The 26795-nt window shown below is 46.7% G+C and overlaps 1 protein-coding gene across 6 annotated transcripts in view; it reads left to right on the forward strand.

Moving 5' to 3' along the window:
• The first annotated feature begins 755 nt into the window (after positions 1-755).
• Stim (stromal interaction molecule) overlaps positions 756-26795 on the forward strand; it is a 35709-nt gene continuing 9669 nt past the window's right edge. For 4 of the 6 annotated variants that reach the window (XM_077702678.1, XM_077702679.1, XM_077702681.1 and 1 more), the window contains exons 1-11: positions 756-1096; positions 3627-3754; positions 6336-6450; positions 9054-9165; positions 9906-10021; positions 10128-10299; positions 11848-11926; positions 14454-14720; positions 15939-16039; positions 25251-25432; positions 25905-25982. In XM_077702678.1, coding sequence (XP_077558804.1) covers positions 940-1096; positions 3627-3754; positions 6336-6450; positions 9054-9165; positions 9906-10021; positions 10128-10299; positions 11848-11926; positions 14454-14720; positions 15939-16039; positions 25251-25432; positions 25905-25982 — 1507 coding nt within the window. In that variant the 5' untranslated portion in view covers positions 756-939. The remainder of the gene's footprint in view (positions 1097-3626; positions 3755-6335; positions 6451-9053; positions 9166-9905; positions 10022-10127; positions 10300-11847; positions 11927-14453; positions 14721-15938; positions 16040-25250; positions 25433-25904; positions 25983-26795) is intronic. The other 2 variants (XM_077702680.1, XM_077702684.1) reach the window with 1 other exon arrangement.

Genomic DNA, 26795 nt, shown 5'->3' on the forward strand with positions numbered 1-26795 from the left:
GTGCCCTGGTCCCTCGCGGTTTCTGACCCGCTCTCTCCCACTCTGATGGATCCCATACGTTTTCTTTCATTGACTCGAAGACTTTGTGAGTGCAACACGTTTTTTTTCATACTGTTGAACGGCGCCGTGGTGGCTGCATTTCGCTTTGTGTGTGTGTGTTTTCATTTAACCTAAAAGATCAATGAGCCAACTTCTTGTTATCAACAATTCAAAATTTGCGCCACACCACTGCCCGGCCTCAGGCACTGCCCGGGCCGGTACGGCCAGAAAATGTTTTGTTCAAGCCCGAGCCCGGCCCGGGCCCGAGAAAACACGTGCTTCCCGGCCCGAGCCCGGCGAGGGCCGGTGGTGTGGACTAGTACACACACGTTTTTGCTTCAGCCAGGCGTACATCGCATAACGTGGCACCCATTTTTAATGCCTGAAATACAATAATTGAAACGCATAAAATATTATACCTGCCTGCCCTTTGCTGTGGTTTTGCTTTTGTGGTTTTGTGGCTTTGCTGCCCTTTGCTTATTCTTGTTTTGTTTTAACCGCCGATCGAGACATACGAGACGAGCCCGAACCTCCAAACAGCTTTGAATTTCGCGCGTGTTATCACCTGATCAAAATTGACGCTCTGCAGTCAAAGTTATTTAATAAATAATTGAAATAATTATAACAACTTAAAACTTGTAAATAAAATTTTTTATTTGTCTGGAAGTGATTAATTGGTTTTACATTATTTTTGAACTTGTTTCTGCGGAGCTGACGTCGGGGGCCGTATACGGATGACGCTAAGTTTCACTGTGTTGGCTGGAATGTATTCGCTTTTGTTGGCTCCCAGTGAATTTAGTCATCAAAATAACTCATGTGTCGGTGCCGCACGGGTTCAAAGTTAACGCCAGCTTATGCAGGCGCGCGTCTCGACCGCCGGACGTCCACGCCGATAAAAACATGAACTGGCTGCGCCCGCGGTACATATTTGCCGTGTTCCTATTCTCGGAGATTCTCAGCGGCGTACTCGCGCAAGACCGCTCTACGAATGCATTCACTGGCGACAAGGATGCTTCGGACCCTGCGCAAGGCAGTGCACCTACGGCCGACGACAAAGGTAACCGGAAGAGTCCACCCCTGCGCGTTTCGGCCGCCTGCTCGCGTTAACTGTCCTAGGGCATTTTAGAGCTCCGAGTCGGCGGGCCCGAGGCCCGTGCAAGGACGGCTGGCTGCATCCTTCTCGGCTGGCGTACTCGCGCAGTCACTGGAGCGTTTCGGCAGTTGCTAGCTGCCCACCCGGCCGTTGTGCGAAATCGCTGCACTTGAAAGTCTTTATAAATATTGATACAGCGCACCGCATTGTTCTACGAGGCGCACAGTCGAACCACTGCAGAATCGCAAGTGTCTCTGGCGCAGCGTCGCTAGGTGTGACAATCGTCGTGGCCGTGTAAGACGCCGCTGCAGTCGGTGTCTGATAAAGCAGATTTGGAGAGCGATAGAGCCATTGGTAGAACAAAGCTGCCGACGCTATGCGTGCAGCTCTTTCGTGTCACTTGCTGGCATGTTTACCTTAGCTGGAGGCCGCGTTTGGGCGTTGCGCGAGTACGTTATGTTGATGTCGGATTGCTTGTGCAAGACACAGTCGCGCTTTTTGTTTGCGACCGTCGTGGATACACTTCAGTCTATCAAACGGGCAGTGTTCTTTATGGAGCGATTTCTCACTCTGTCGCTTTCGTTTGGTGCTCTTACGACCCCCCCTGTGATCCGTCCGTGTAAAAAACCAGCTTACAAGTATAAATTTGTTTCCGGCTGTGCACCAGCTTCTACAGGTCAGTCCGCCGGCTGAAAAATAAGCAAGAGAATGTCAACGAAAGCGTATATCCGGCAGCCAAACGTTTGAAAGCGTAAGTGAGCGGTACTCCGCGACATACGGCACGGGCGGATAACGAAAGAAAAAAAAGGGGGGGGGGACAGGCTACGCTGTTTCCGGCATCTGTCAAGAAGTGCACTTCGGAATGAGCGCGTTGTAACCTTGAAACCCATCTCGTAGCGTTGATTATATGACATGCGGTGGTTCTGGAGCCTTTGCCACAAATCGCGAGTGCAAAAAACGACGCGCGCACGACGCATTCCCGTGTGGCCGCCAATTCGTCTGTCGCTCGACGTCGCAATTGTCAAAACAACGGCAATTGGAGGTTGCGAAGCCCCGAGAGCTTTCGTTCATCGAGCTCCATCGCGGGCGGCCTTTCGTCTAAACTTCTCTAGCCCGCCTTCATAGGTTTTGAAGGCCAGTCTGGCGGCAGCATTGGGCTGTTGTAAGGCTTCGGTTTTCGGGTTGAATGGAGATCTGTGGGGAAGAGGGAAGACGGCCTTGGAATGGAACTAGTGCAACTCTGGTGGCGCAATGAATGCCTTTAGGAGTAAGTTTAGTTTTTAGAGGTTGCTCTGATATTGAACTGATTACAAAACACTCGAAAATGAGAGCATTGAATTCTACTTTTGTTGTGCAAGGTGCCATGTCTCGGCAGAAACGTGCTTCGGTTTGGAAGTATTTTCTTGCATTTTCCACAGCACATCAAGAATAAATGGCCTATTGAGCGAAGAAGCCAGTGTTGGTGTCTGGGACAGAAAAACGACAGCTGCTCGTCCCTGTATTTGGCACTTTCCATAGTGCAAGGTGTTCCACAACACATGCTTAAGTGCAGCAGTAGTGAAAGGCATTCATCCACATGAGTTAAGTCAGGGAAGAGAAAATTGCAGCCAGCGACTCATAAGACAGGCAGCGAAGTCCACTATCGTCATTAGCTGCTCCAATGTGTAGCAGCAGAAACGTGCAGGGGTGCAACAGGGAGGAGACGGATCAAAGCCATTTGAAAGCGTAAAGTGGAATCGGATCACAAAACAAATCGTTTCAAGGGGCAAGAGGACAAAGCCCTTCAAAAATGCGCAGTGGATGCGAAGCACTTCAGGTGCTCAATTAAGACATTAAAGGGACCCTGCAACACACTTTGAGCAGTGCAAGTAACCCTGCGCGACGTTTAGATTACACTGCCAGGAATACCTGAGCCAAATATGAAACGTGCACGTGAAGCGGTGAACGCGCAAATCGCTGTGAAAGATGTTAACGGGACCACTAGACTACAAATGTTTCTTGCTTCAAAAACACCCTACCAGCCCGAGCACGCGCTTGCGAGCAGGCACCCATGCCTGCTTTTTTGTGGCACTAGACCGGAAATAGGCGCCTCCACATTGCGGAGAAAAGGAGAAAACTCCCCGGCCTGTGATATATCGAAGGCCGCCGAACAGAACGCCGCGAGCCGCCCCCCTCTCCGGGAAAGAGCGCGCAGCTTTCGTCGCGTTGTCCGCAGTCGAATTGAGAGGGAATGATTATGCACGATTTCATATCGCGCATAGTTTCGCTGATAGTGAATGCATTTTCATAATTCTTGCGGGAGGAGATTGCTGGACAATAGATTTTACCCCAAAATGCATTCCTAGCAGTCCATGGTAACTGTTGAAGGGTCCCTTTAATGCTTTTGCAATCACAGTTCTTAAGAAGCACTTAAATGTCCTTGTAGGATTTGTTTTATTTCCTCCACTTTTTGTCATGCGAATGCAATGCTTTACCAGCTTGATTGTGATTTTAGGGGCCCCACCACAATGCGAGAAAGTGAATGCGTGCGACGACCTGCTCGGCTATGAAGCCATCCGAGCACTCCATCAACAACTGGATGACGATGACAATGGCAGTGTGGACATCGCTGAAACTGATGAGGTGTGCCTTGTCCCGTGCCTTTTCTACAGCTAAAAACGTTATATCATACTCTTATATCAACTTCTGGTGCGGAAAATGGCAGTGCGAATGCTGTGTCGCATCATATTACATACAAGTTGTCCTGCAGTGTGTGACTGTGCACCCCACACACACTACAGCGTTTAGAAGGAAGTTATTATTTAGCTAAACTACTCTGTCACAGTTATGCCTTAAACATTCCCTAAATTTTGATGCATTGTTTTTGGTTGATGCAATTGGGGCATTAATTTTTGCACATGCTGGGGACTGAAAAATGGTTTGAACATCTGAACGTTGAAAACCCAAAGAACAAATGCACTTGTTTATTTGACACTTGAATTTGGTTACAAGTTCCCGAGAGAGAAAGATGCTGCATAATGCTAAAGACTCTGCACAATGGCATTTGTACTTCCATTTCAATGTTCAGGCTCCCAACGAACCGAAGACAAAATTCGAGGCCTTAAGTCTCCAGCAGCTTTAAAGCACCTGACCTAGATGGCAGTCAGACCAGCCATACTGCAGAGGGGACTAAGAATCTCTGTCTGGACAGGCCAGCATTGATATTTAAATTTGGCAATATATAGCACCAAAAGTTTTCTGAGCGAGGGCAGTCCCTTGACTTCAAGTGGTCTATGTAAGGGTCAAGCACGATTAGAACAGATGAGGGCTTTCAAGGTGTTGTAAAGCCGGTGCATTCTGTGATACTGAGTGCGTTGAAAAAGGAAGAGCTTTTGGGTAGGGTTCTTGATTTGCAAAAAGATGTTGAGAAATTCTACAGCATTAGCGAACAGGTCACAGGAGACACAGGTTGTAACTCAAGCGTAAGCACCAACATTACCTAGGATGACAAAGCTGCTTTAATTCATATGAAGATGTCAAATTGGCAACAGGTAAGATAAACACTCAGTACACAATATTGATGATTAATTTTTATACGAAAATGGCAGAAGCAGGCAGGAAAGATTGCAGTGAAAATATTATAATGAATAGTCGTATGTCCAGAACAATGCACTGGTTGCATTTGCAGATTATAGCAACCTGAGTACATTTTCTTGATTTATAAACACACATGCATTACATTAATGTGTATTAGGCCACATAGACCTGTCGGTATATTAACGCGCACGCACCTGGGCAACACCTGGTACTACCGCTTGTACATTTAATAACTTCAAGATCATTGTAAGTCGTACGGAAGTTTCGTACAATCACGGCATTAACTACAAGCTGTTTATAGTGAGTGTCACATTAGTGTATTTGTACATAAATGAGCAAGAGATAGAATTTGTGAAATTTTTATTTCTAGTCGTATGTCTGCAAGCCCACGTGAATGCACATTTTTAAGAGGTTTAGTTACATATGTTGGGATATTGTAGTCCAGAATATGGATTGTCAACTGTGCCGTGTTGGCCCCAGCACTTTCACAGTCCACAAAAAAATAATTCGGCGTCGGTTGGTGGGGGTTGAATGCAGTGAGGTGTTCTTGTTGCCTCTGAAATATGAGAAGCAGAAAAAGTGTTTACATATGGTGTAGTAGCGAGAATCGAATAATTACTCTTGTTGCCTACATGTATAGAGTGTCCCATAAGGAAACAGCTATTAAGAGATTGTGAAAGCCAGAATTGTAGCACAAAAGATTTTTACTAGCACTTAGCTACGATCTTTAAGAATTACTATATAGTTATAAAAAAGAGCCTGTAGATATTTCTTTGATGCAAACCTCTGTAGAAAATCGGCATAGTGTAATCACATGCATTCATACAGAAATACATAAGCACATAAGTAAGAAATGCATGTAGGAAAAATTGAAGCTTATATGTTTGTAAACAAAACAACATTGGTGTGAAATATCAAGTGGCTTATTCTCTTTCATCTCTGCCAGTCAGCAAAGGTCATTGGGGATTGCAGAAGATAGTTCAGATCTGCAGACAGATAGGGAGTGCATAATGTGTCCCGTCTGAGTGTGTATTCTGGTTGTTCTTTTTTTGTACCTAGGCTGTTTTCAGTAAAATTACATTGCAAACCAAGTAAGGGTGGTCCTGTTCCCATGCTGTTTTAAACCTAATTCCAAGATGCATAGCATATTAGTAAGTGCTACTTTTCCCACAGTTGTGCAGTGTTGTGTGCAACCCGCACGAAATAGCTTGGTTGGCGCTTTTATTTGTGCTGTGTTGTCATAGAGTAGAATGTATGCGGTGTTGCTTATTGTTGTGGAACTTATAACTGTGCGGTAGTCACTAGAATTGGGCACTCTGCTGCTGCGTTCAGTCATTGGTGATTGACACTGAGATGCACACATGCGTTGTCTGGCCGTGGGTGTAACTCAAAGGCTGAGTGCGGATTTGGACAACTCAAAGAAGGAGCGGTTCAAAAGACGTAGAAGAGGTCTTCACACTAAAGTACGGGCTAATAACAATACTGCTGGTGGAACCCAAGGCATCACCCCTTTTAGCAGTGCAAAGGAAATTGGGAAGGAAGGAATGGTGGTGGTAAGGGTATGGGCGTGCAGCAGCACCTTGCGTGACTGGCAGCTGACCACTGTGTGCCGTGCTTGTGTGTCCAGTTCCTCAGGGATGAGTTGCAGTACGAGAATGGCTATGAGCGCCAGAAGAAGTTTCACGGCAACGACAAGTACATTTCCCTTGAGGAATTGTGGCAGTCTTGGCAGGTCTCCGAAGGTTAGTAATGCGCTCTCCTTGCAACCAGCCTGTTGACCTCTGGGCACCCCCTTTTCTTTTTTCAGCTAATTCTGTCAGTATAGTGGTATGTCTAGTGCTGGTTTCTTAAGCAATGCGTTAAATGTAAGCCACTGTTGGCTTTGCCAAAGGTAGTATCAGTACCAGCAGCAAGGAGAAGCACAGTGTGTGCCCTTCACTTAAAGCACGATTGCCTTAGAGGGCATTTAGTTTTGCAATGTAGTCTGAACTTATGTTCAGTTATACTCAAGCCTATTGCACTCTTATGTGTAGTTAGAAAACAAAATGATACGATCCCAAGAAGCCAGGTATTTTTTTTCTGCACGCAATGAGTGGGAATTGGGCTACACTGTTAGTTAACACTTTCCTGCCCACGGTTATTCAAATTGATAGTTTATTGACGCTTCCAAGTTCAAATTTGGCTCTTTCCAAGTGCTCGCTGAGAGCAAGTAGAGACACTTGCATCCTCTTTGATTTTGTTTTCTTGCGCGGCGCCGATTTTTTAAAGAGCTGTTGTAGTCATGGGACGGGCACTCTAAAGATATGGCGATGGTGTCGACATTGCACGTGACTGCGCCACGGAAGCGCAGCATTTGCATTTCTAGCGATTTGAACGAGCCTACACGATTGATTGTAGGGTTTAACGCGCCGACGCTACGCAGGCGGTGAGGCGCGCCGTAGTGGAGGGCTCCAGATTCATTTTGACCACCTGGGGATATTTAACGTGCGCCGAAATCTCGTACACACGGGCGTTTTTGCTTTTCACCCCCATTAGAAAAGTGGCCGTCGCGGCTGGGAATCGAGCCAGCATCCTCGTGCTCATCAGCACAACACCTTAGCCACTGAGCCACCGTGGCGGGTACAATCCTACACGCGGATTTTTGGATGGCACTGACTCTGAGGACAACTTTTATTCATCGGATTTTAAAAGTGTGTAAAACCCGCCAAAAACCTGATAGAATTTCAAAACTGATGGAAAACCTGATAGAAACATGAGCCCCAGAAAATGCAAAAGTATCGAAACTGTAAATTGTGCTACGAACAAAGAGTGAAACGAAACCCACTATGGCTAACTGTTTCCTCTTTTTTGTTAAGTCAAGAAATTTTCACTTAGGCATTTTATATTTGCAAAAGTTCTGCACTGCTACTATGTGTACAATATGCATATCTTCGTTTTTTCTTGTTCTGTGTAGAGTGACAGCAACATTTTTGCTGATTTTTTGTGTTTATCGCAGAATTTTTCTGTACAGCTTATTTTTTTTTCCACGTAAATATTCTTACTTGAAACAATTACCATTGCAAAAGAAATTTACCCTTTTTCAATTCTATACCATACACTTATTGTTACATATTTTCTGGGACCGGGAAAAAATTATTTGCTAGACTACCTAATATCACTGCTTTTTTTTTTTGTGGGCAGGAAAGTGTTAACAAAGAGGGATCTGCAACTTTAAAGGTATGGATCACCTATACCAACTAGCCTGATCCCGTACTCTACTACAAGGAAAGGTGGGCGTGGCAGAGGAGGGAGATTAGATGCACAGTCTAATCTGTAGTGCCCAGCTCTGAACAACAGTGTCAGTTCTGTGAGCTGTGGAGAGTAGAAGTGAATAGTCAGAACATTTTATTTTCTGTATCCTTTGTTTGCGACTGCTGTTTCCTTGGCTTTTCTTGCTACAAGAAGACCTTTTTTTATTGCACCTGTGTAAATCTCCATTCTCTCTTTAGTTCTGCATTCTTTGTTTATATGGCGTAGCAAGCTGAGCGCAGTATCTCAGCCAACCTCGCTATTACCATTAAAGGCATTGTACTTTTATGTAATTGTGTCAGGTTGGGTGCTTCATGTGGCTTTTGCAGCTTTACGATGTGTGCTTTGTACAGCAATAGTGGCTTTTTATTTTTTCATTCACAATTGTGTGGCTCAGTTCCGACTAAGAAGTAAAGCAACTTGTAAATGCGTGTTTCAGTTGCCAGAAGCTGAAGCTTTTTGAAGAGCTATTCAAAATTAAGAATACAGTTTCAGTGTGCAGTTGAACGCAAATGTATTGAAATGATTCGATATATGTATTCGCAATTCAATATAAAAAATTATAAACTATGTAAACAAAAATGGTAGGGGGTTATTTAGGCTGTTCAGCATAAACAGCAATTTGTAGCAGTCAAGTTCATTATGACAGAATCGACTATAATCAACTAATGTATATAGTTGTGCAAGTGTACTTCCCTTGGACAGGTTGTGTAACATCAGTGGAGATGAACTAATTTCAGCTCTGTGTTCGGATTAGTAGTGGGAAGGCTTTGCAGTATTTTTTTCGTTTAGCTGCAATAAATTATGCTAAGTAAGTGCTTTGAACCACACCCTGAAATTTTTTTCTTGTGCACAAAAACGTCCTGTAGCATTGCTTATGCCACACTTGTGCAGTTACAATCTCAAAACGTCGCCTAAGTGATGTTTTGTCACATTAGCGTGGCATTCTAGTTTGTGGCTAGGCATTAGTTGGACATGTGGGCAGAGGTGGTAATGCCCAGGGACTCCTGGGGAGGTAGAATGTGAAGGCTGATTGTGTTTGTGTGCCACTCTGCAGTTCATAACTGGACGGTGGAAGAGACCATTGAGTGGCTGGTTTCGTGCGTTGAGCTGCCCCAGTATGCAAAGGCCTTCGAGGAAAATGCGGTGGATGGCTCGAGCCTGCCCAGGTAAGGTTGTGCTGAAGAGCGTCCAGTCCTGCTTTTCTATGTTAAAAATGGCTTGGAGCAACAGAAGCGTAGTTTCAGGCATCTGTCTAAAGGGGAATATAAAATCACCACTCCAAGCTTTTTTCACTTCATTGTTATGGACGTTTGTTTGTACAAAGAAAAATGAGCTGTTTGACAGTCTTGAAATGCCAACAAACATGGTAGATGCAGAGGAGCAGAGGAGATGGGTGGAAACTCTCCACCTCTTGAGGCGTGTCAGTTCTATGATAACATGCTAATGTCAGTTTTGAACTGACCTGCAGCGCAGTTGAATGATGTTGATTCAGTTCCACTTGAAAGTTGTTACGAAACTGTTGTGTTATTGTGACACTGACTGTTGTCACACGGTGTAAGCTAAAAGTGGTTGGGAAAGGCATCGCTGTACGTACTGGTTCTGTCGTGGTGAAATATGTATGAATTAGGAAGTTCCAAATTGTCATGTCAAGCACTCGCTAGCGTGCACTCCACAATAGCTTCTCTTCCTCGTGTTACTAATGTTTCTGCACTTTTGCGATCCTAATTTAAGGGGCCTTAATTGAAATGATGTTCACTTGAAGTTTTTCTGTTTAATGGGCTTAGGCTTAGAAAAATGTGCTGTGCTAAACTTAACTGTTTGCATGATACAGAGAATCCGTGCTTTTATGCACAGTAGTACCTATCGCTTGCTAGTAGTGCACACGCCCTGTGGGTTCCCAATGCAGGATGGCCGTGGCCAACAACAACTTCCTGAGTAGCGTGCTGGGCATCAAGGATGTTATCCACAAGCAGAAGCTCACCCTCAAGGCCATGGACGTGGTGCTCTTCGGACCGCCCAAACGTCAGTGCACCCTGCTTTTCCCAGGGAATGTGCGAGTGTTAGTGTGGTGGTAGTGTGCTGTCAGGCTTAGCCCCTGCACTCTTTTGCCCGGAAAACCCCCTTGCAGACCACAACTACGTGAAGGACGTGCTGCTGGTGCTGTCGCTGGTCATAGCCATTGGGGGCTGCTGGTTTGCCTACGTGCAGCACAATTACTCCCAGCTGCACCTCAAGAAGATGATGAAGGACATGGACAGCCTGCAGAGGGCCGAGGAGCAGCTCTCCGACCTCCAGAAGGAGTGCGTACTGGCTCTTTCTTGTCTCTCTGCATGTCCGAGGTAGACCCCACTTGTTCCGTCATACACGAGAAATGTGAAGCCCGTGGGCGGGGTTGAGGCATTGAGCCCAAGGTACGTAGTGCAGACCGTTGACAACGTATGTCACAGGAGCTGTGAAATCCGCACAGCAACCTGCATTTCAAGTTTTTTATTTGTTGAAACATTCCACCTAAAGGAAGACACAGGCATGAGATTTATGCGAAGTCTTTGCTTCACATCAACTGCTTCTGTGGGGTTTTTCAAAATTCTAGGTGTGGTTTTAAATTCATTATTATAATTTTTTTGGGGGGGGGGGGGGGGGGGGGGGAGGAGGGGTGGGGTACGTTTGCCATTTCTTGGCATTTGGAAGAACAAAGGCCAAAGAGACAGAAGCTTGGCAATATGTGATCAAAACGGGATCAAATCGCAAGCCTTTTTTGCTTTTCTGTCTTTTGCATTCTATCTTGTTTGCTGGCAATGCAGAAGGCAGCTGCTTATCGGTATAACTTTCCAGTAGAGACAACTCTTGGTGGGGTGGCTTGCTGCCTCCTGTGGTGTGATAAGGGAAATGATGGTTGCTTATTGTCCCAGTGTTTTGGTAGAAGCAACTTGAAGTGCAGAGGTTCACTATCTCAAGAAGTGTGCCAAGGAAAAGAGCAGTAGTGGTTATCACGTGACTGAAACAGAATGCACGAACGAGAGGGTGCCTTATTATTTCTTTTTCCACACTTAAGTGGAGAGGAAAAAAGTGCGTGCTGCATCAAATATGAGTTCCGCTTTCTTTTTTTTTTTTTTTTTTCTCCTTCCTTTTCAACCCTGAAGTGACACACCAGTAGCTTCGGTTGATCGTCGGGGCCGCAAAGAAACCACACTTTAGATGTCATAATGCTTTGGGTGGCATCATTTGGAGCGGCACACTTAAGCATTGTCATCTACTGTAGGTGAACTGGCAGTAGCAAGAACCCACATGATATCCAGTCTTGCACTATAAGTAATTACGTTCGGTCTATATATATATTGGACTTGTTTGTTTCATGATAATGATAGCTTTGAAAAAAACGTGCTTTACGGAGAGGCAAGAGACTTGATTTTCTCATAACCTTTTAGTGTTTGGAAAAGGTAACAGGTATGTGAATGGTGAATGCGGCTGGGGTGCTGGTATTATCACAAACGCTACTGCTCATGTAAACACAAAAGTGCTCCCCAGCTTATGTCTGTTGTACAAGCCATAAATTTTTGCTTCTAAAAATGCTGGTAGTGGCCTTCAAATGACAAAGCTTTGCGAATTTGAAGAGCATAGAAAAGGCAGGATGGGCGTGTTCTTGAATGAATGCCATCTCAAGAATCCTTCATCTTAATCCTCACCGGAAAGCGTTCAATTTGCATAGGAACAAAAAGATTACACATTGGTCAGGTATAACTGCGCTTAGCAGCAGAACTCGTGCTGTTACATGCCTACTTTTATGGTTATTGAGTGTAATATCCGTTCCACTGTACTCGTATAACTCCCGTCTTTTATGTACCTTGCAGGCTGGATAAGGCGAAGATGGAGCAAGAAACTGCAGTCATATTGAAGCAGAGGCTGGAGGATGAAATCTTGGCTGCCAAGGTACATTTACAGTGCTACAAACTGGCTTCTAATCAGACGTCAGATGGACTTTGGAGTAGTGGCATGTTAGCTGTCGAGCCGGCCCATGACGGTTGCCTTTTCTCGGTGCAAGCTTTTGATTTCACATTTCGATACGCAAGTTTGGTTTTGTCTTGTGTCCAATTACATTATCCACAGCAAATTGTGCTTTACTATTTTCTGGGAACAAGGCCGCAAGTACTGCATTTATTCTTAGTTTTGTGCACACTATGCTTCATTGCAAGTATTGGCTTTATAGGTTGTCTCTCTATGAAAGTAAAAGATGGCCTAAATTCGGCCCTTTGAGATGAGAAGGTTAGTGCCACACAACACACATCCATGTGTGTTCACTTTTTCTGCGAATAAACAGACTGGAGAGAGAATACGGGCATGAAAGAGGTGTTAATTTGTTTGAAGTTGCCTGTTATGTATAAATCATCGTTTGTTTTCTGCAATATCATGACCACAGGTACTGCTGTATACAAGGTGCAGCATTGTTGTGCCGGATGCATTATGCACCTAGCACAAGGATAATGGTAGAGGCATTTTTTTAATGGCCGCTATGGAACAGCTCTCCTGAGCACTGCATGAAAGAAGCATGATCCTGCATGTGTCTGCAGCACATGGCTAAGGTGAGGAGGCCATATTCAGCTGTACTGAGCATAGAGTTTTTTACAATATACACTGGAGAGGAATCTGGCGCTAGCGTCTATGCGGCTCACATTAAGGCCGTCTGTGCCGTCATGGGCCGCCATTATACATCGCGTTCGCCTTAGTTTCATCAGTTTCATCATTGTCTTGGATTGAAACGGGTTAGTGACCGCAAATATAAACAAAGTGCCACAAAAACGCAAAGCATAGTGTGCAATTATGTAAGGGGAAAATAAAAACAGGCTGTTTTAAAACTAAGGAAAAAGCAAGTAACGCGTATTTTTTGCCGGAACGGTCCGCAGGCCAAGGTTGTAGTTACGAACAAGGTTAATATTTGGGGGGGAAAACTCATTAGAGACTGATTTTATTAATTTTACCATTATTGCAAATAATAAGTTGCTTGAAGAGTTTGGAAAGTTTTTTTTTTGAGTGTGCCTATTAAGACGTTGCCTTCGTGGTGAACCGGTGCACCGACCGCCAACTAGTTTAACAAGAAAAAAGAAAACGTGGCGTTAAACCGTCGTGCACGATGACAAGATAGGACGCATACAAGTGCCCGTGGTCGTATCATGTCTGTTCGAAGTAAGTTTTGTTTCTTCTTTTCGTCGGCTACAAATTTCGCGGCGGCATATTACCCGCTCAGTCATACGTCCCTCGACTGCGGCATGACCAACGTCGGGTGCGATCACGCACTGCCCGCTGTTTCGCCGAACACGGCTACCACAGAACAGGGAGGATTTCGGCTTCCTTGTAGCTCGTAAACGTGTAAATGCATAGTGAAAAAAGGAAATCCCCAAAACCACTTAGGAATCCAATTGTCATGCCAAGCCCAAGCCAAACAAAGGGGTCTTCCCATGAACCCCCACGACGACATGGCTTACAAGGCGCAGTTTCCTCTCTAGTATACTTACTAGGAAACTCTGTGGTATTGAGTATCATTAAGCTTACGGCTTGAGTCTGTTGGGTGAAATTTTAGCTAAGGTCTTGGGCATTACGCTATATGATTGGGCACCATGGTATAGAAGAATTCATGCAATATGATGAAACAGACACTGTAGCTCCTTGATTTTGTCGAAGCAGACATAATAAGCACCCCAGAGTATGAAGCAGAATTAATGTGAGGAGGGTTTTGCAAGTATAGCACTTTCTAGCGAAGAAGTCTCGATACAAAATACCTGAAGTTTGATATGCGGGCTTCCCTTTGCATACCATTTAAAGGGCATTCCACAATGTGACCAACTACACAGACGTGGCAGCGACCCTGAGCAGCAGCATTCCCCAATCTTGTACACTGAGATTCAAGGGACAGTGCTTCCCCTCGAGCCCTTCCCCATGTTTCTCAGTAATCTAATTGGTTGTGGAGAGGTTGATTGGAGTAGGACGAGCTGCGACCGTTCGGCCCGGCGAAGTGATTTCGTGCCAAAAGACGAAAAAAAACGAAAGAAGGAAGAGACGCAAACACGATGTAGAAGTGAGGAAGTCTTTGATAGTCATTAGACTTTTGCCTCCAAACCATATAAGCAGGCTTAAGCAAGTGTCTGAGGAATTTTTTTACCTTTGCTTTTGCTCGAAAGGATTTCTCCCTCCCTCCTTCTCTGGGGTGCAGTGTTTTGGTGTTGCGCCTGACGTGTAAAGGGAAGGCGGCACCATCCTCGTGACGTTGAGTGCTTCCCCGAAAGCCCTCCCCATGTCTGTCAGTAATCTAACAGGTTGGGGCAAGAGAGTGACGACGGAACTAACTCCCACTTCTTTCAAGGAGAACCCGAGCAATGTGCCAGAGAGCACAGGCCTACCTTGAAAGTGCCGAGGTGGCAGTTCTTTGATCCCCCCCCCCTCTCCGTTGTTGCAACGCGCGCAGCAAGAGCGTGAGCTGTGGAGCTCGGCGGACCCGGAGCAGACGCGCAGCGTGGTGGAGCGGCTGCAGGAGGAGGTGCGCGTGCTGCGGGAGCAGCTGGGCACGGCGCAGGCGGCCCTCAGCTCGGCCATGCGGTCGGGGGGCGCCACCTCGTGGCTGCCCCCGCCCTCCCTGCAGCACTGGCTGCAGCTCACCCACGAGCTCGAGCTGCGCCACTACAACACCAAGAAGGCGGCCGCAGAAAAGCAGCTCATGGCCGCCAAGGAGGGGGTGCGTGCTCTCGCCCACCGTTGTGGTTGTCTGGGATGCGTGTGCGGGCTCTCACTTAGACACTGTGCTCGCTGAGACCGGTCTTAGAGCTATTATATTTACTTACTAAACAATTTCAATGAACCTGCACAGCATTATGGAGTTTCTCGTGCTGATTTCAAAGCTGCAATTAGATTGTTTGCGAGTTGGTTATTCTTTTAGATGGTTAATAATTAATTGCCATTATTTTGGGCCACAATTACAAAATAACCTGTCCATACAGAGTGGCAATTACTATGGGGCTAGGCAGACAAATGACTAAAGAACACAATGTTGGAAGAACTTCTTTGATTTAGCTATTTTTGGTCGTTTTACAACACACTAAACTTCACTCCTCCCGTGCTCTGCCAGAAATGGCTCACAGGTGGTGTCAATTGAACACAATAATTTTCCAAAGCCTCCACTTGAAAATTTGTTTGCATCATTGTATTCTCCGCACATTTAGGTATCGGAAGAAAATAAAAATTAGTCATACCTGCTCTGCGTACTGAGATATCTGCCGGCAGTTACCAGCTACGTGTTGCAAGAATAGTGCCTTATTACCATTGAATTCTGTACAAACTGGGCTGTAGAGTGCACTTTAAAATGCTCCTCGCCTTAAAATATGGTGCCTTTTGATGAGAAAATTTGCACTGATAAAAAAAATGGCCATGGATGCCAAAAATGCCATTTTTCAGAAAATTTTTTGACCATTTTTCGGCCCCAAAGACAAACCTGCCCCCTCAATCAAGACTGCAGCAGTTGTACATTGCTGTACAGTCACGCTTAGTGTGTGACCTTCTACCCAAGCTGGTATTTAAATGATAATACTGCGAGGATGTTAACTCTACCCTTTTATGGCAGGTTATGTACTTAACAAGCGTTATTTTTGAAGCCTCCATTCTAGGCTTTGCTGATAACAAGGTGAAAGCAATAACGATTGTTGCTAGTTGTACTCACAGATAGGCCTGATGTGAGTGGAGCGATGTAGTTTTTATCTATGAGAATACCTCTGCTGTGACAGCAAGCTTTTTCCTATGCTTAACCATCACATTCATCACTGCTGTAGTCACTAGGCTGCTACAAGTAACGTCGGTGTGCAACACTTGGGCATTTTGATTTTGTTATGAGTGAACAGAAGCTGGTTTAACACTTCTCTTGTATTTTATTTGGTTTTCTGTGTCTTCTTTCTTTATCCAGTGTGAAAAACTTCGCAAAAAACGTGGAAGCTTCATGGGGTCATTTCGAATTGCTCATGGCAGTTCCATTGATGACATTGACAGCCGAATTCTTCAGGCAAAGTAAGTCTTGTTTTTCCTATCCTTTGCTGAGAGTACCAGATTGTCCAGCAGTAGTAATACTTCGATGTGCTACGTAACTGGAAGATGAAGTGCATTTTCCTTGTGTCTCAGAATTTCACTTTACTGGAGCCAGCCTTATGAAATTATAGCTTACTTTTCCTCAAAAGGGCAAATATTTCATAAACTTTTCTTGAGCTTTTCTCATTCTTCAAATTGCCGGAGGATTTCCAGTCCTTCCCAATTGGCAGACACTCTAGTATTGAACGCAAAGTGATATTCTCAGGTTGCATTTCAGCTCAAGCAGGGGCTGAACTGATGACATTTGCTGCCATCTTTGCCAAGGGTGGCCAAGTGTGAGGGAGTTGAGGTGGTTGGTTCTATGGCCATCGCAATTAGGGGGAACACGAGAGCGCGGGGTGGGAGCTACTACCAAAGCTTCCTAACCCGCCGAGCAGAAACTGCGCACATGCACGTAGGGGGAAGGGTACGCCGTGAGAGTGCAGAGCTCATCGCGCGCAATGCGTTGGGCGGCAGCGCATCCTCTGCTACTTGCCTGCTGCCGGCGCCAGTGGCGTAGCCAGGGGGGGCTGACCAAGCTTCAGCCCCCCCCCCCCGCGAAATTTTTCTGGCCGGCGCCGTGCTGCCTGTTATGCCTGGTGCGCTGCCTGTGAACAAAGGCGCATATCCTTCGGACGTGCCGCTAATAAAAGCATTCACGACTTAATGCCTGTTCTAACGCATTGGTGCTTACACAAAATGAAGCGCCCGGGTCATGATACAGTTAAACCTCGATGTAACGAAGTCGGTAAAATTTGTAATTTACTTCGTTACATTGAAATTTCGCTACATTGAAATTCGCGGTTATAATAAAGTGTTCATCCCGTGAAGCGTTTCCTGAAAAAGAAAACGTGGCGCGCATACACGGCCGGCGCACTGTTTCTGTTTCTATCGGTGCTTAATCGTCTACGCGGGCATCAGCGTGATCCGCATGGAGCGTTTTCTTCCCGAAAAAAACGCGCCCCGGAAGCCACAGGCGCGCTGACGCAGCCGCGGAGACCACCCGCGCGATGCGGGTAGCTCCAGCGACCGATTCTAACCGCTCCCTCAAACGCAACTCGAGGGGCAAACGAGAGGGGTTTGCGAGAAAAAAAGCGGATAACGTGGGCGAAATTTTCACTGTAAAACGTCATACGCGCCGCCTACGAGAGCGCCCATCAAATATCCTTCGCGGCGGCCTTATCGTCTAGCCAGCCAGCATCCCCGAGCGCTTTGAAGCTCCCGCCATAGGGTGCGCGCCTCCCCATTGGCGAAACTGGTCAGGCTCCTCCCACTGTTGCGCGCAGCGTGGCGCAGCGCGAGTCACTTCCCGCCGCCGGCACGCAATCGCGGACGCCGGTGTGAAAAAAAAAAAAAAAAAAAAAAAAAAAACGCGCGTGCAGGGCTCATAAAGATTCACGAATGCTTGCTGGGACGACGAAACCCAACAAGCATGAGCGAACTCGAACGAAGTGCTAAGCGGCGGCTTGCGGCGGCGGCGGCAACGCGGGTGACTTAGGCTTACCACCGCAGAGGATATTTGATGGGCGCTTTCGTAAGCGGCGCGTGTCACGTTTTACAATGAAAATTTCGCCCACGTTATCCGCTTTTTTTCTCGCACGCCCCTCTCATATTCCCCTCGAGTTGCGTTTCAGCGAGAGGTTAGAAGCGGTCGCTGGAGGAGCTACCCGCATCGCGCAGGTGGTCTCCGCGGCTGCGTCAGCGCGCCTGTGGCTTGCGGGGCGCGTTTTGCGTTTTTGCAGGGAGAAAACGCTGCGTGCGGTTCACGCTGATGCCGATTAAGCCGTAGACCATTAAGCTCCGACAGAAACAGTGCGCCAGCCGTGTATGCACGCCACGCAGTTTGTAGGCAAGGGACTTAATCAAAGACTCCGTGGCTGGCTGCATCCGCGGCATTGGGCGACCCGTGTCGCTGTTCACGTTTTATTGGGACCCCATTCCGGCGCTTGTGTCTCCCAAAATCTACTTCTACAACTTAAATATCGTGCCTCGTTCTCCATGAAACTTCGTTACATTGAAATTCCGGCAAACAGGACTTCGTTACACAGAGGGTGAAAATACATGGTGTGCATACACTTGAAGTTACAAAAAATTCCGTGGTTCGTTACATCGAGGGTTTCGTTACATTGAAGTTCGTTACATCGAGGTTTAACTGTAATTGCATCGGAGGGGTGCAGCTCCAAAAGCAATGGCAGCCTTCTGGTACGCTCAGTGCATGGGAGCAAAGGCGTGCGTTGTGTCCCTTTGCGTGTGTCATGTCGCCAGACAGATAATAATTGGTCGGCTGAGTCACTCTCAGCAGAGGAGATTGTCTTGTGTCCTTTCCTGTGTCCTGTGTACTCCTGTGTACTCCTGTGTACTCCTGTGTACTCTTGTGTACTCCTTGTCCTGTGTACTCCTTTCTGCGTCCTGTTACGTTTGCGCCTGGTTTCATTCAAGAGGAGATTGACTCGTCACGGTATGGCCGGGGAAGCAAGGAATGGTCCGCACTAGAGCCACTAAATAAGCTACCACTAAATAAGCTACAGTAACGACACTGATGCACGGTGGCAGCCATTTTGGTGCCTGACGCCAGGGTGGCCAGCTCTGTGCGCCCTACTGCGGCGGACATTGATGGGCGGAATTGGTCCGGGCACTGCTTGGCAACCATGGCAGCTGTGTTTACTTTTTGAAGATTTAGAGACCGCGCCGTGCGATGGGGTCAGGCTCGGTTACGCTAGCGTAGCTCATTTAGTGGCTCTAGGTTACGCTGGAGCCACTAATTAAGCTACGCTTTTTAAGTGGCTTTAAGTTGCGCCAGGCTACTGTCATTCTTTTCCAGCAAGGAACGATGCTGGTGTTTCCCACTTTCGCGCCGGTCGAAACAGCCCAGTACAGGGCAGCACGACATCGCTACTCTGTCTGGAGGCTTAAAAACTCACTCTCAACATGTCATACAGCGGCACTGTGCTCCGAAAATCACGACTTATCGAAGAGTGTGCGCGCGGCAACACAGAGGCACCAAATTGTCAGCGCCCATGGGTCTTCTCGGGGTAAACAAATGTCGTGACGCGGTTCGACCAATGGCCACTGTCGGCGGCGTACAACAATGACAGAAAAGAGTGCCGATACTCTGAAACCTTCTCTAGTGGCTCTAGTCTGCACTAACTTGTGGCAGAAAAAAAAGGGGGAACACCGGCCAATGATGGGTCAAGACTGGTACGATGAAGGGCCGAAACGGAAAAGACGATCTTTGTACTATGTGTAAGCAGAACCACGTGCAAGCGATGGTGGCAGACAATTTCCTCCAAGTTAACTGAAGAAAACGATGGGTCTGCGCATTGGGCGAAACGTGTGCTTTAGCTGGATGAATGTCGTGGGTGGGCAGAGGGCCTTTGTGGGTGAGGCGCACAGCAACGAATGCCCCGCTCCCGCGCGTCACCCCTTCCTTCTTTTTGTCGTGGGATAACTGCATGGGCTCAGCTTGCGCGCACTGCGTGTCCCCTTTTGAAAGTGGTGTTGCATACAGTCATTTTCTCCTCCGCGATTAGTCAGATTCGTTCGGCTGTATTTTTCGCTAACCTAGGAAACTGGGGAACGGCGAGTTGACAAAAAGGGCACGCTGCGGCTCGCCGAGCGAGTTCCAGACTTTATCCTAAACATGAAGGCACGACGGTCACCAGCCCTGCCATAGGCAGATAGCGGTCACTTTTTTTTCTTTTCTTTTTGAGGTTTTGAAGGAGGAGAGAGGGAAAGGGGCCTGAAACTGTCTGACATTGCGGTGTCGACATCTCATCAGGCCCAAGGGGGAGGGGGGAGGTGGATTGAAAGAGGGACAGAAGGAAATGAAAGGAGAGGAGTGTTTGGTTTAGAGTTTATTTAGAGAGCATGAGATCGAATTTGGGGCGGCAACCGCAAGGGCTATGCACGCGGAAAAGGGCGCCGTGCGAAAGATGTGCCTGTACGGCAGGAGAAGCAACAGCGGCGACTGCGACAGTAACAAATACCCGATGGCCATCTTCGACCTCAGTCACAACTGAAGCCCCTCCATTGCGTCACCGGCGGCTTCCCCGAGCAGTGTATATTCAGGGGCCTGAGTCACAACAACGGCGACATGACAGAACGGTGCAAGGATAGAAGCGTCCTGGCTTTGGGAAGCTCACACTCGTAGTGTCAACACGCAAAAGAGGCCTCAATTGTAAGTCATTTTCTTCCCATGACCACTGATTTATCCTTGCGTGATCAGTGATCTCTTTTAATATTTAAATAATCGCTTCATAATATTTACATTATGTCTCAGTACCTTTATGTCTGCGAGCCAAAATTTTTTACCTCGTTTTATTTCTAGTGCAATATTTGCATTTGAATTGGTTGTTGAAAGGAGCGCCCAATATGTAGCGGATAGGTAACTTTGAATAAGGGAAAATGTAAATTCAACTCGTATAAACGCCTAAATATCCTATGATGCACAAAGCTGGCGAGGGTTACTCATAGTGTATCAAGACAGCGTTAAGTACATGAAGAGTTACTGCGATCTGGGGAGTACATGAACAGTTCAAACATATTTGTTCTCACTGTAGTTTTAGTAGTGTGCTTCATTTACAGGCCCGCAACTCCATGTGAGGTAGCCGCTGCCGCATGGTGTGCCCGTTATCGCGACTTTTGTTACCCCGTTCCATACCGACGCGTGCATCCATCTGCTACACCCAATTTTAAAATCACCATAGCAGTGTGCGCAAGCGAAGGACCTTCGTACTGGTGGCGAACAAACGAATGTGCCTTTCTAGTAGAGTTTTCCTTCACCTTTTTCTGGCCTTTTCTTTTTTGAAGTTTTGTGGGCTCAAGAGTATCGTTCTGTCAATGCTTAATCGATTTGGCATGACAGACTAATGTCGTAATTTAAAAAAAAACATTCTAAAGACAACAGGCCCTCTCAAAAACACAAGCACACTTCCGCGCTCCCCCCCCTCCGCTTTAACATACGGGTGCACGCTGCTGTGATTCTGCCTGGATCCACTACTCCTAAAATGTCGCACGAAGGGAATTTCGAGCTATAGTCAGCATTACTTAAGTAACCAAAATGACCGAGGAAATATCATTGTAAACAACTCTGCAATTTCTTGCCAATCTATTATCTCGTAGCCTGAAACCATGCTTCAGTTTGAACATCACGGTCGCTATCAACCAAGTGAGTACCTTAACTGTACCATTACTGTCCGTTTCATGCTGAAACACTGTAGTCGGTATCATTTATGTAAGCGGGGCATGCCATTATGCAAGTTCTCTTGGCGCACTGCGGGCAACAAAATGCTTACTCGTTTCGACCATCGACTTAAGACGGAAGGTCATGTACAACTTCCCTGTACAACTTCCCAGTGCTCTCTGTTTTTTTGGGGGACCAAGAAGCTTCCCAACATGATTTCCATTTCCCGAGTCGCCAATGAAAACTACAAAATTCCTATGCGTCCTATGCAGTCCCGCCCATGCTGTTTTATCGCTTAGCTTTAAAACCGGCAGTGTGTACTCAGCTGAACAACGGCAGCGCACGCGTCCGCTAAAACGTATGTCCTTTCATTAATGTTGGAAACCAGAATGGTAAGACCTCATTATTATTCTTTCCTCAGATCTCACGACAAAATTCCAAACGCAGCAAGATTTTGCTCAACTTGCTGAGAACATGCCTGACCGCAAGAGTATGGTCAGACAACTCCGTCTTATCGTTGTTATTTTGTCTTGCTAAATTTAAAATTACTTTGCTGTGACCTGCTGTACCTAATCTAGGAGTGGTACGTCCACATAAAGGGGGTGGCCGCCCCAGGGAAGTTACTGGATATAGTACACGGCTTCAGGCAGACTAAGGACATTCATGCACGAAGCATTGTAAACTTGACAGAATAATGCGACCATTTCAGAACACCAAGGTGGAGTTCCTTACAGCAGACTCGACATTTGGGTTGTACCGAAATGTTAACCAGATTGACGTTGTTACAAAGCACCAGCTTCTCATGCCCGCCCAAAGGCCTGATAGAAGCTACGAGATGGACGCCGTTACAGACTCGAAACAGAAGCAGAAATTTCAACTGGCATGTCTTGGCAAATACAGTTAGCTGAATTATTCCGCTTTGCGTGAGGGCTTATCCTGCCATGTTCGTGTAATTTTTGCCATTAACAGTGCAGTTCTTCTGCGTGATGTCTGTGTGTGTAGGGTTGGTATTTACTGAAATTATTGCTGGTGATATATAACTCTTCTTGTATCCATAACTCATAGCCTCTCGTTTTTTACGACAAGACCTGCGCTGCACATAACGTCATTGCATAGATTTGATGTAGACAGCACAGGCTGAGCTCCATTGGCCTTACACTGGAAGCTGCTGTACGGGTGTAGAAGGCTTTAAGCAAAACATTTTCTTCTGCATTTTGGACAACAGCAAGTAAACAAATAAAGTCTAATGCTTACAGCCTACGTCATTTTATTGTGGATGTCACATTTATCATACCACACACGTTGAAATAAAGCAAGTAATCACATTAAACTGTTCATTTAATGCAATGCCTGCACAAGGTGTCCGTGCGTGCAATATATATCCCGTATCACGGGTGCAGATTTGCACCACGCGGTCTGCAGATTTTTTTTATCAGTTTGCAACTTCACCTGCTGGCACTAAATACCATTATAATCAACACTAATATCATGAGCAAGACCTTAAAGGGGCCCTAAACAGGGTTCCAAAGGTTGCGATTTTACGTGCGCAATAGTTGGAGTACCGTATTTACTCGCGTAATGAACCCACTTTTTTTCCAGTAAATTCGGCATGAATTTGGGGGGAGGGTTCATTATGCGGGAAAAAATTGCAGCAGTTATAAAGGTTAAAATTTCAACAATAAAGTTGCTGAAAGAAGCACTGTCAGAGCCTTGCCATTTTCGTGAAAACACGTAGGTAATTATGTAATCAAATTTCTTTTTTATTCGCAACATGCTTGTGGGTCCCTACTCACCATGGAGCTATCCTCCGTAGTAAAGCCGCTTGCCGCCTCACATTTGTTGTCGGCCCACAGCGCACCGTCTTGCGGGCTATCAAGGCACTCCAAAACTCTCCAAGGCACTCCAAAAAGGCACTCCAAGGCACTCCAAAAACACTCCAAAAACTTCCCTTTGGACCCACGAAACACACGGCGATCCCTGTTCCCCGCCCAAAAACCTCGTTTTCGCCCGTAGCGTACATGAAGTGCCGCCCAGCCGCGCGGTTTCCATGTGCATCAACGCACGCTCCACCAGCTTCAGTTTAAATCCGGCTCTAAAGCTCATGTACTGGCCCATCGTACGGCGCGCACTAGGAGCACAAAAAAAGGTCGGAACACAGCTGAACAACAAAAACACGAGCGTGATGGCGAAGTCGCGGAACAGCAAGAGCAGGGGAGTGCGGAGTACGTTTTGTGCTTTGTTCGCATGCAGGAACGTTTTTACGGCGCAAGAAGGTTCGTTTTGCGTTCAGAAGGTGGCGCTCCGCAAGCACGCAATTTTTAAATTGTGAGCCACGGCATGCGCGCTCACTTCTCTTGCTACTGTTGAGATTTCTTTTTGTTGGAATGCGTTTTTAGCATTTCTGCGCGTACGGTAGCGTGATATCAAGTTACTAAGATGGTCTAAGGGATCAGCAACCATGCATATTCCCGCTGCATTTTTTATTAAAAGTGACAAAAAAGTAAATTCTCAGGAGGGGAAGGGGGAGGGTTCATTACGCGAGTGGGTTCATTACGCAAGTAAATACGGTACTATTCAAAGAACGTCCTGCAGCAAAAATAGTTTAAAAGCGTTCAGTATTAGCCGAGTTATTGTTCATTAAAAAGGGCCCGCAACCAGGCCTGGCGCATTTCCTCTTTCGCCGTGCCTCCAAAGCACTGTGGAAGCGGAGACGTCACTGACGAGGCGCTAGACCACCTAGAGAAACAGGTTTGGTTCGAGATGTGTGCAGCCATTGGGTCCGCTCGGCGGTACGTCACGCTTCTTTTTTTTAGCAGACGACGGCCAAGCTCCGCCTACTACATCCGCTACCTCTCAGCGGGGTCGGTCGGTGGCCGGCCCGCATCGAACGGCTCTTTGCGCCGGCAGTGCCCACGTCGGCGCGTCAGTTTTATAATAGCGGAAACGAGCGTTTGAAGGCCACATAGGGGGCTTCCAAACACAACATGCTCGCTAACGACAATAATTGAAGATTGCCACCGGCGACTATAGCGACTCGCGAGCGTTTCGGCATGCGGCGCTGTGACGGTGAATTGGTCCCACCGAAGTCTGGGAAAAGGCTTAGCATCGCTGCAGTTATCCAGACACTGCTTTGCGAGGCCGCGATGACTACGATCCCCCGCGCTATCTTTCACTGCACTATCACCCCCTTTCACGTATTTGCAAACTGATTTTCAGGAATAGTCCTGCTCTGGCGGGCGGTGACAAGTTTTAGCTGCTGCGGTGTATGCCGTATCGTGCATACACCACCGCACAGTGGGCTGCTTGTCGACTGTGCAGGCAGATGCTTGCCGTGGTCGCGCGTGTAGCGGGCGTTTGTGCCCCCAGAGACACTCCGTGTTTTTCAGCGTTATTCATACCTTCTAAACGACGCGCTATATCTACAAACTCAGCTAAGCTCGTGTAACGGATGGCGACGATCTACATTTGTCTGTGCCACCGGTGCAGGATGAATACGCCGTGCCGCCAGTGCAGGAGCGCCACACGCTACCGTGTTTCCCCAGAGCCGGGAACGTTGATTGGCTACAGCATTTAATGGGCCCACCAATAGCGCAGCCGTACTGTTCAGAGCTTCGTGCGTCGCAGGTTGCATCGAAGAAAAGACCGCGATGTGTTCTTGATTTCGAGTATCAAATTGTTGCGTCTCTGCAGAAAAAGAGCACTAAACTTTTTCAGTGGCACAGTATTTATTATTGCGGTTCACGGCCACTGGCATTGTTGGCGGCTTGCTTAGTGCCGGAAGCAGACAAGTAGCAGATTACGAGCTGATCCGATGTGCGTGATGAGCTTGGCACTCTCCGTATCTGCCCTTAGGTGCACGCACGAGTTTCCGCTCGACGTCATTAAGAAGCTTTGTTGGTAGCTCGCGCCGTGCGCTTCTGTGTTACCTCTAAATGTGATTGTGATAGTACATGCGTGGTTTCTTTTGTGCAGGGCTGCGCTTTCAGAAGTCACCAAAGACCTGCAGGAGCGCCTTCAACGCTGGAAGCAGATTGAGCGGCTGTGTGGCTTCTCCATCGTCAACAATCAGGGGTTGGGCTCGCTAGAGGCCATGCTGAGAGGATCATTCCTCAATGGTAGTGCTGCGTCGTCCTTGCCCCGTTCCCTTTCCATTGGTGCGTTGCTCTCATTTTAGGCGTTTGCCGGAGGGTGGTTTGTGGGGACCAAACCCATTGTTGTGCCTGTAGCTGCCTTACGCCATGTGCAAGCTGAATTATTGCTGGAAGGGGCTCAGCAACTGTGGTCTCAGTAAAATGGCAGCGTTTCGTTGCATGAACAGTGGTTTAGAAATTTTGTTAAGGTAATTTATTTCTCGATCCTGTTGCTCTTTCTTGCCTTTCCCCGCTCACTAGCTTTCCCGCGTGCACTTCGCTTAGGCAGTTTCCTATAACGCGCTCCATGTTGAAAGAATGCAGAATGTGTTTGACGGCGACAGTATGCCATTAATTGCCAAACAACGGAAGGAAGGAGATTCTCTTGCATTTCTAATGGTCAACCAACGAATCTTCCCTTAATTTCTTTTGGTGATTCTTACTTCCTTGACAGAAAACTATGTCTGACTTACTGACAGATTTTTTCTTCTTTTAGGTAAAACAATGAACCGATCAGGCAGTGAGGGGACTTTGATTGAAGATGAAACTCCCTATGGAGCAGGGATCAGTGCTGGTGAGTTGTCAGCATCCTGGCGCATATAGATACAGGAATCCCTCACGCGCATTGTGAAAAAAGAGGTGCTGATGGTGTTCGTAGGTATACTCCTCAAGTTTTTTTGCTTTCTCTAGCACCTATCTTAACATTCTCCCACACGACGTCACCTCTGAAACTACTGTTGGTGCTTCATTGTCAGGGGGAAACGTAAAGCAGTTTTAAAACCAGGAACAAAGGAAGCTTGCTGCTCATCACATCTAATGCTTATTTTGATTAGCAGGTCGATGGCACACTACGAATTCTCCAGCAAAAGAAATGGAAGCAATAAGGGGCCATTAAGAGCTCTCAGTAAAAAATATTCTCAAAGAAAGAAGAAAATGACATCTTCCTTTGTTTCTGTAAAAGTTGCAATGGTCAAATGGCTTTCTTGACATGGAAAGCTTATTGATCATTTCTCTTTCACTTGACTTTCTTTCGCAGTTTAGAAAACTTGCACATGTGCTAGGTGTGCTCAGCTGTAGCTCTTGCAGCCACCTGGCAAATTCCTGTCCATTTTGCTTCTGGCCAACGATGGGTGCTCTCACGCAGATTTATTGTAGCAGCGTTGAGTTTGGCCTCTCTGAGCTCTGCCTCTCAGCTTGGAGTCTTGGAGCTGGTGTGTATGATGTGTGCGTGCCTGCTTTTTTTTTTTTTTTTTTTTTTTTTTTTTTTTTTTTGTGCTGTAATCTTTTAGTCTTACGTTTTCTTTTCTTTTTCTTTTTTTAAATGGCTATCATACAAGCTTGTAACGGCTGAGTGAGGAAAATGAACACCTTCCAGGTTTCTCACGTG

The sequence above is a fragment of the Haemaphysalis longicornis genome, unplaced genomic scaffold (genome assembly GCF_048455015.1).
Source record: "Haemaphysalis longicornis isolate Haplotype H1 unplaced genomic scaffold, Haemaphysalis longicornis Haplotype H1 scaffold_3, whole genome shotgun sequence".
NCBI lineage: Eukaryota > Metazoa > Arthropoda > Arachnida > Ixodida > Ixodidae > Haemaphysalis > Haemaphysalis longicornis.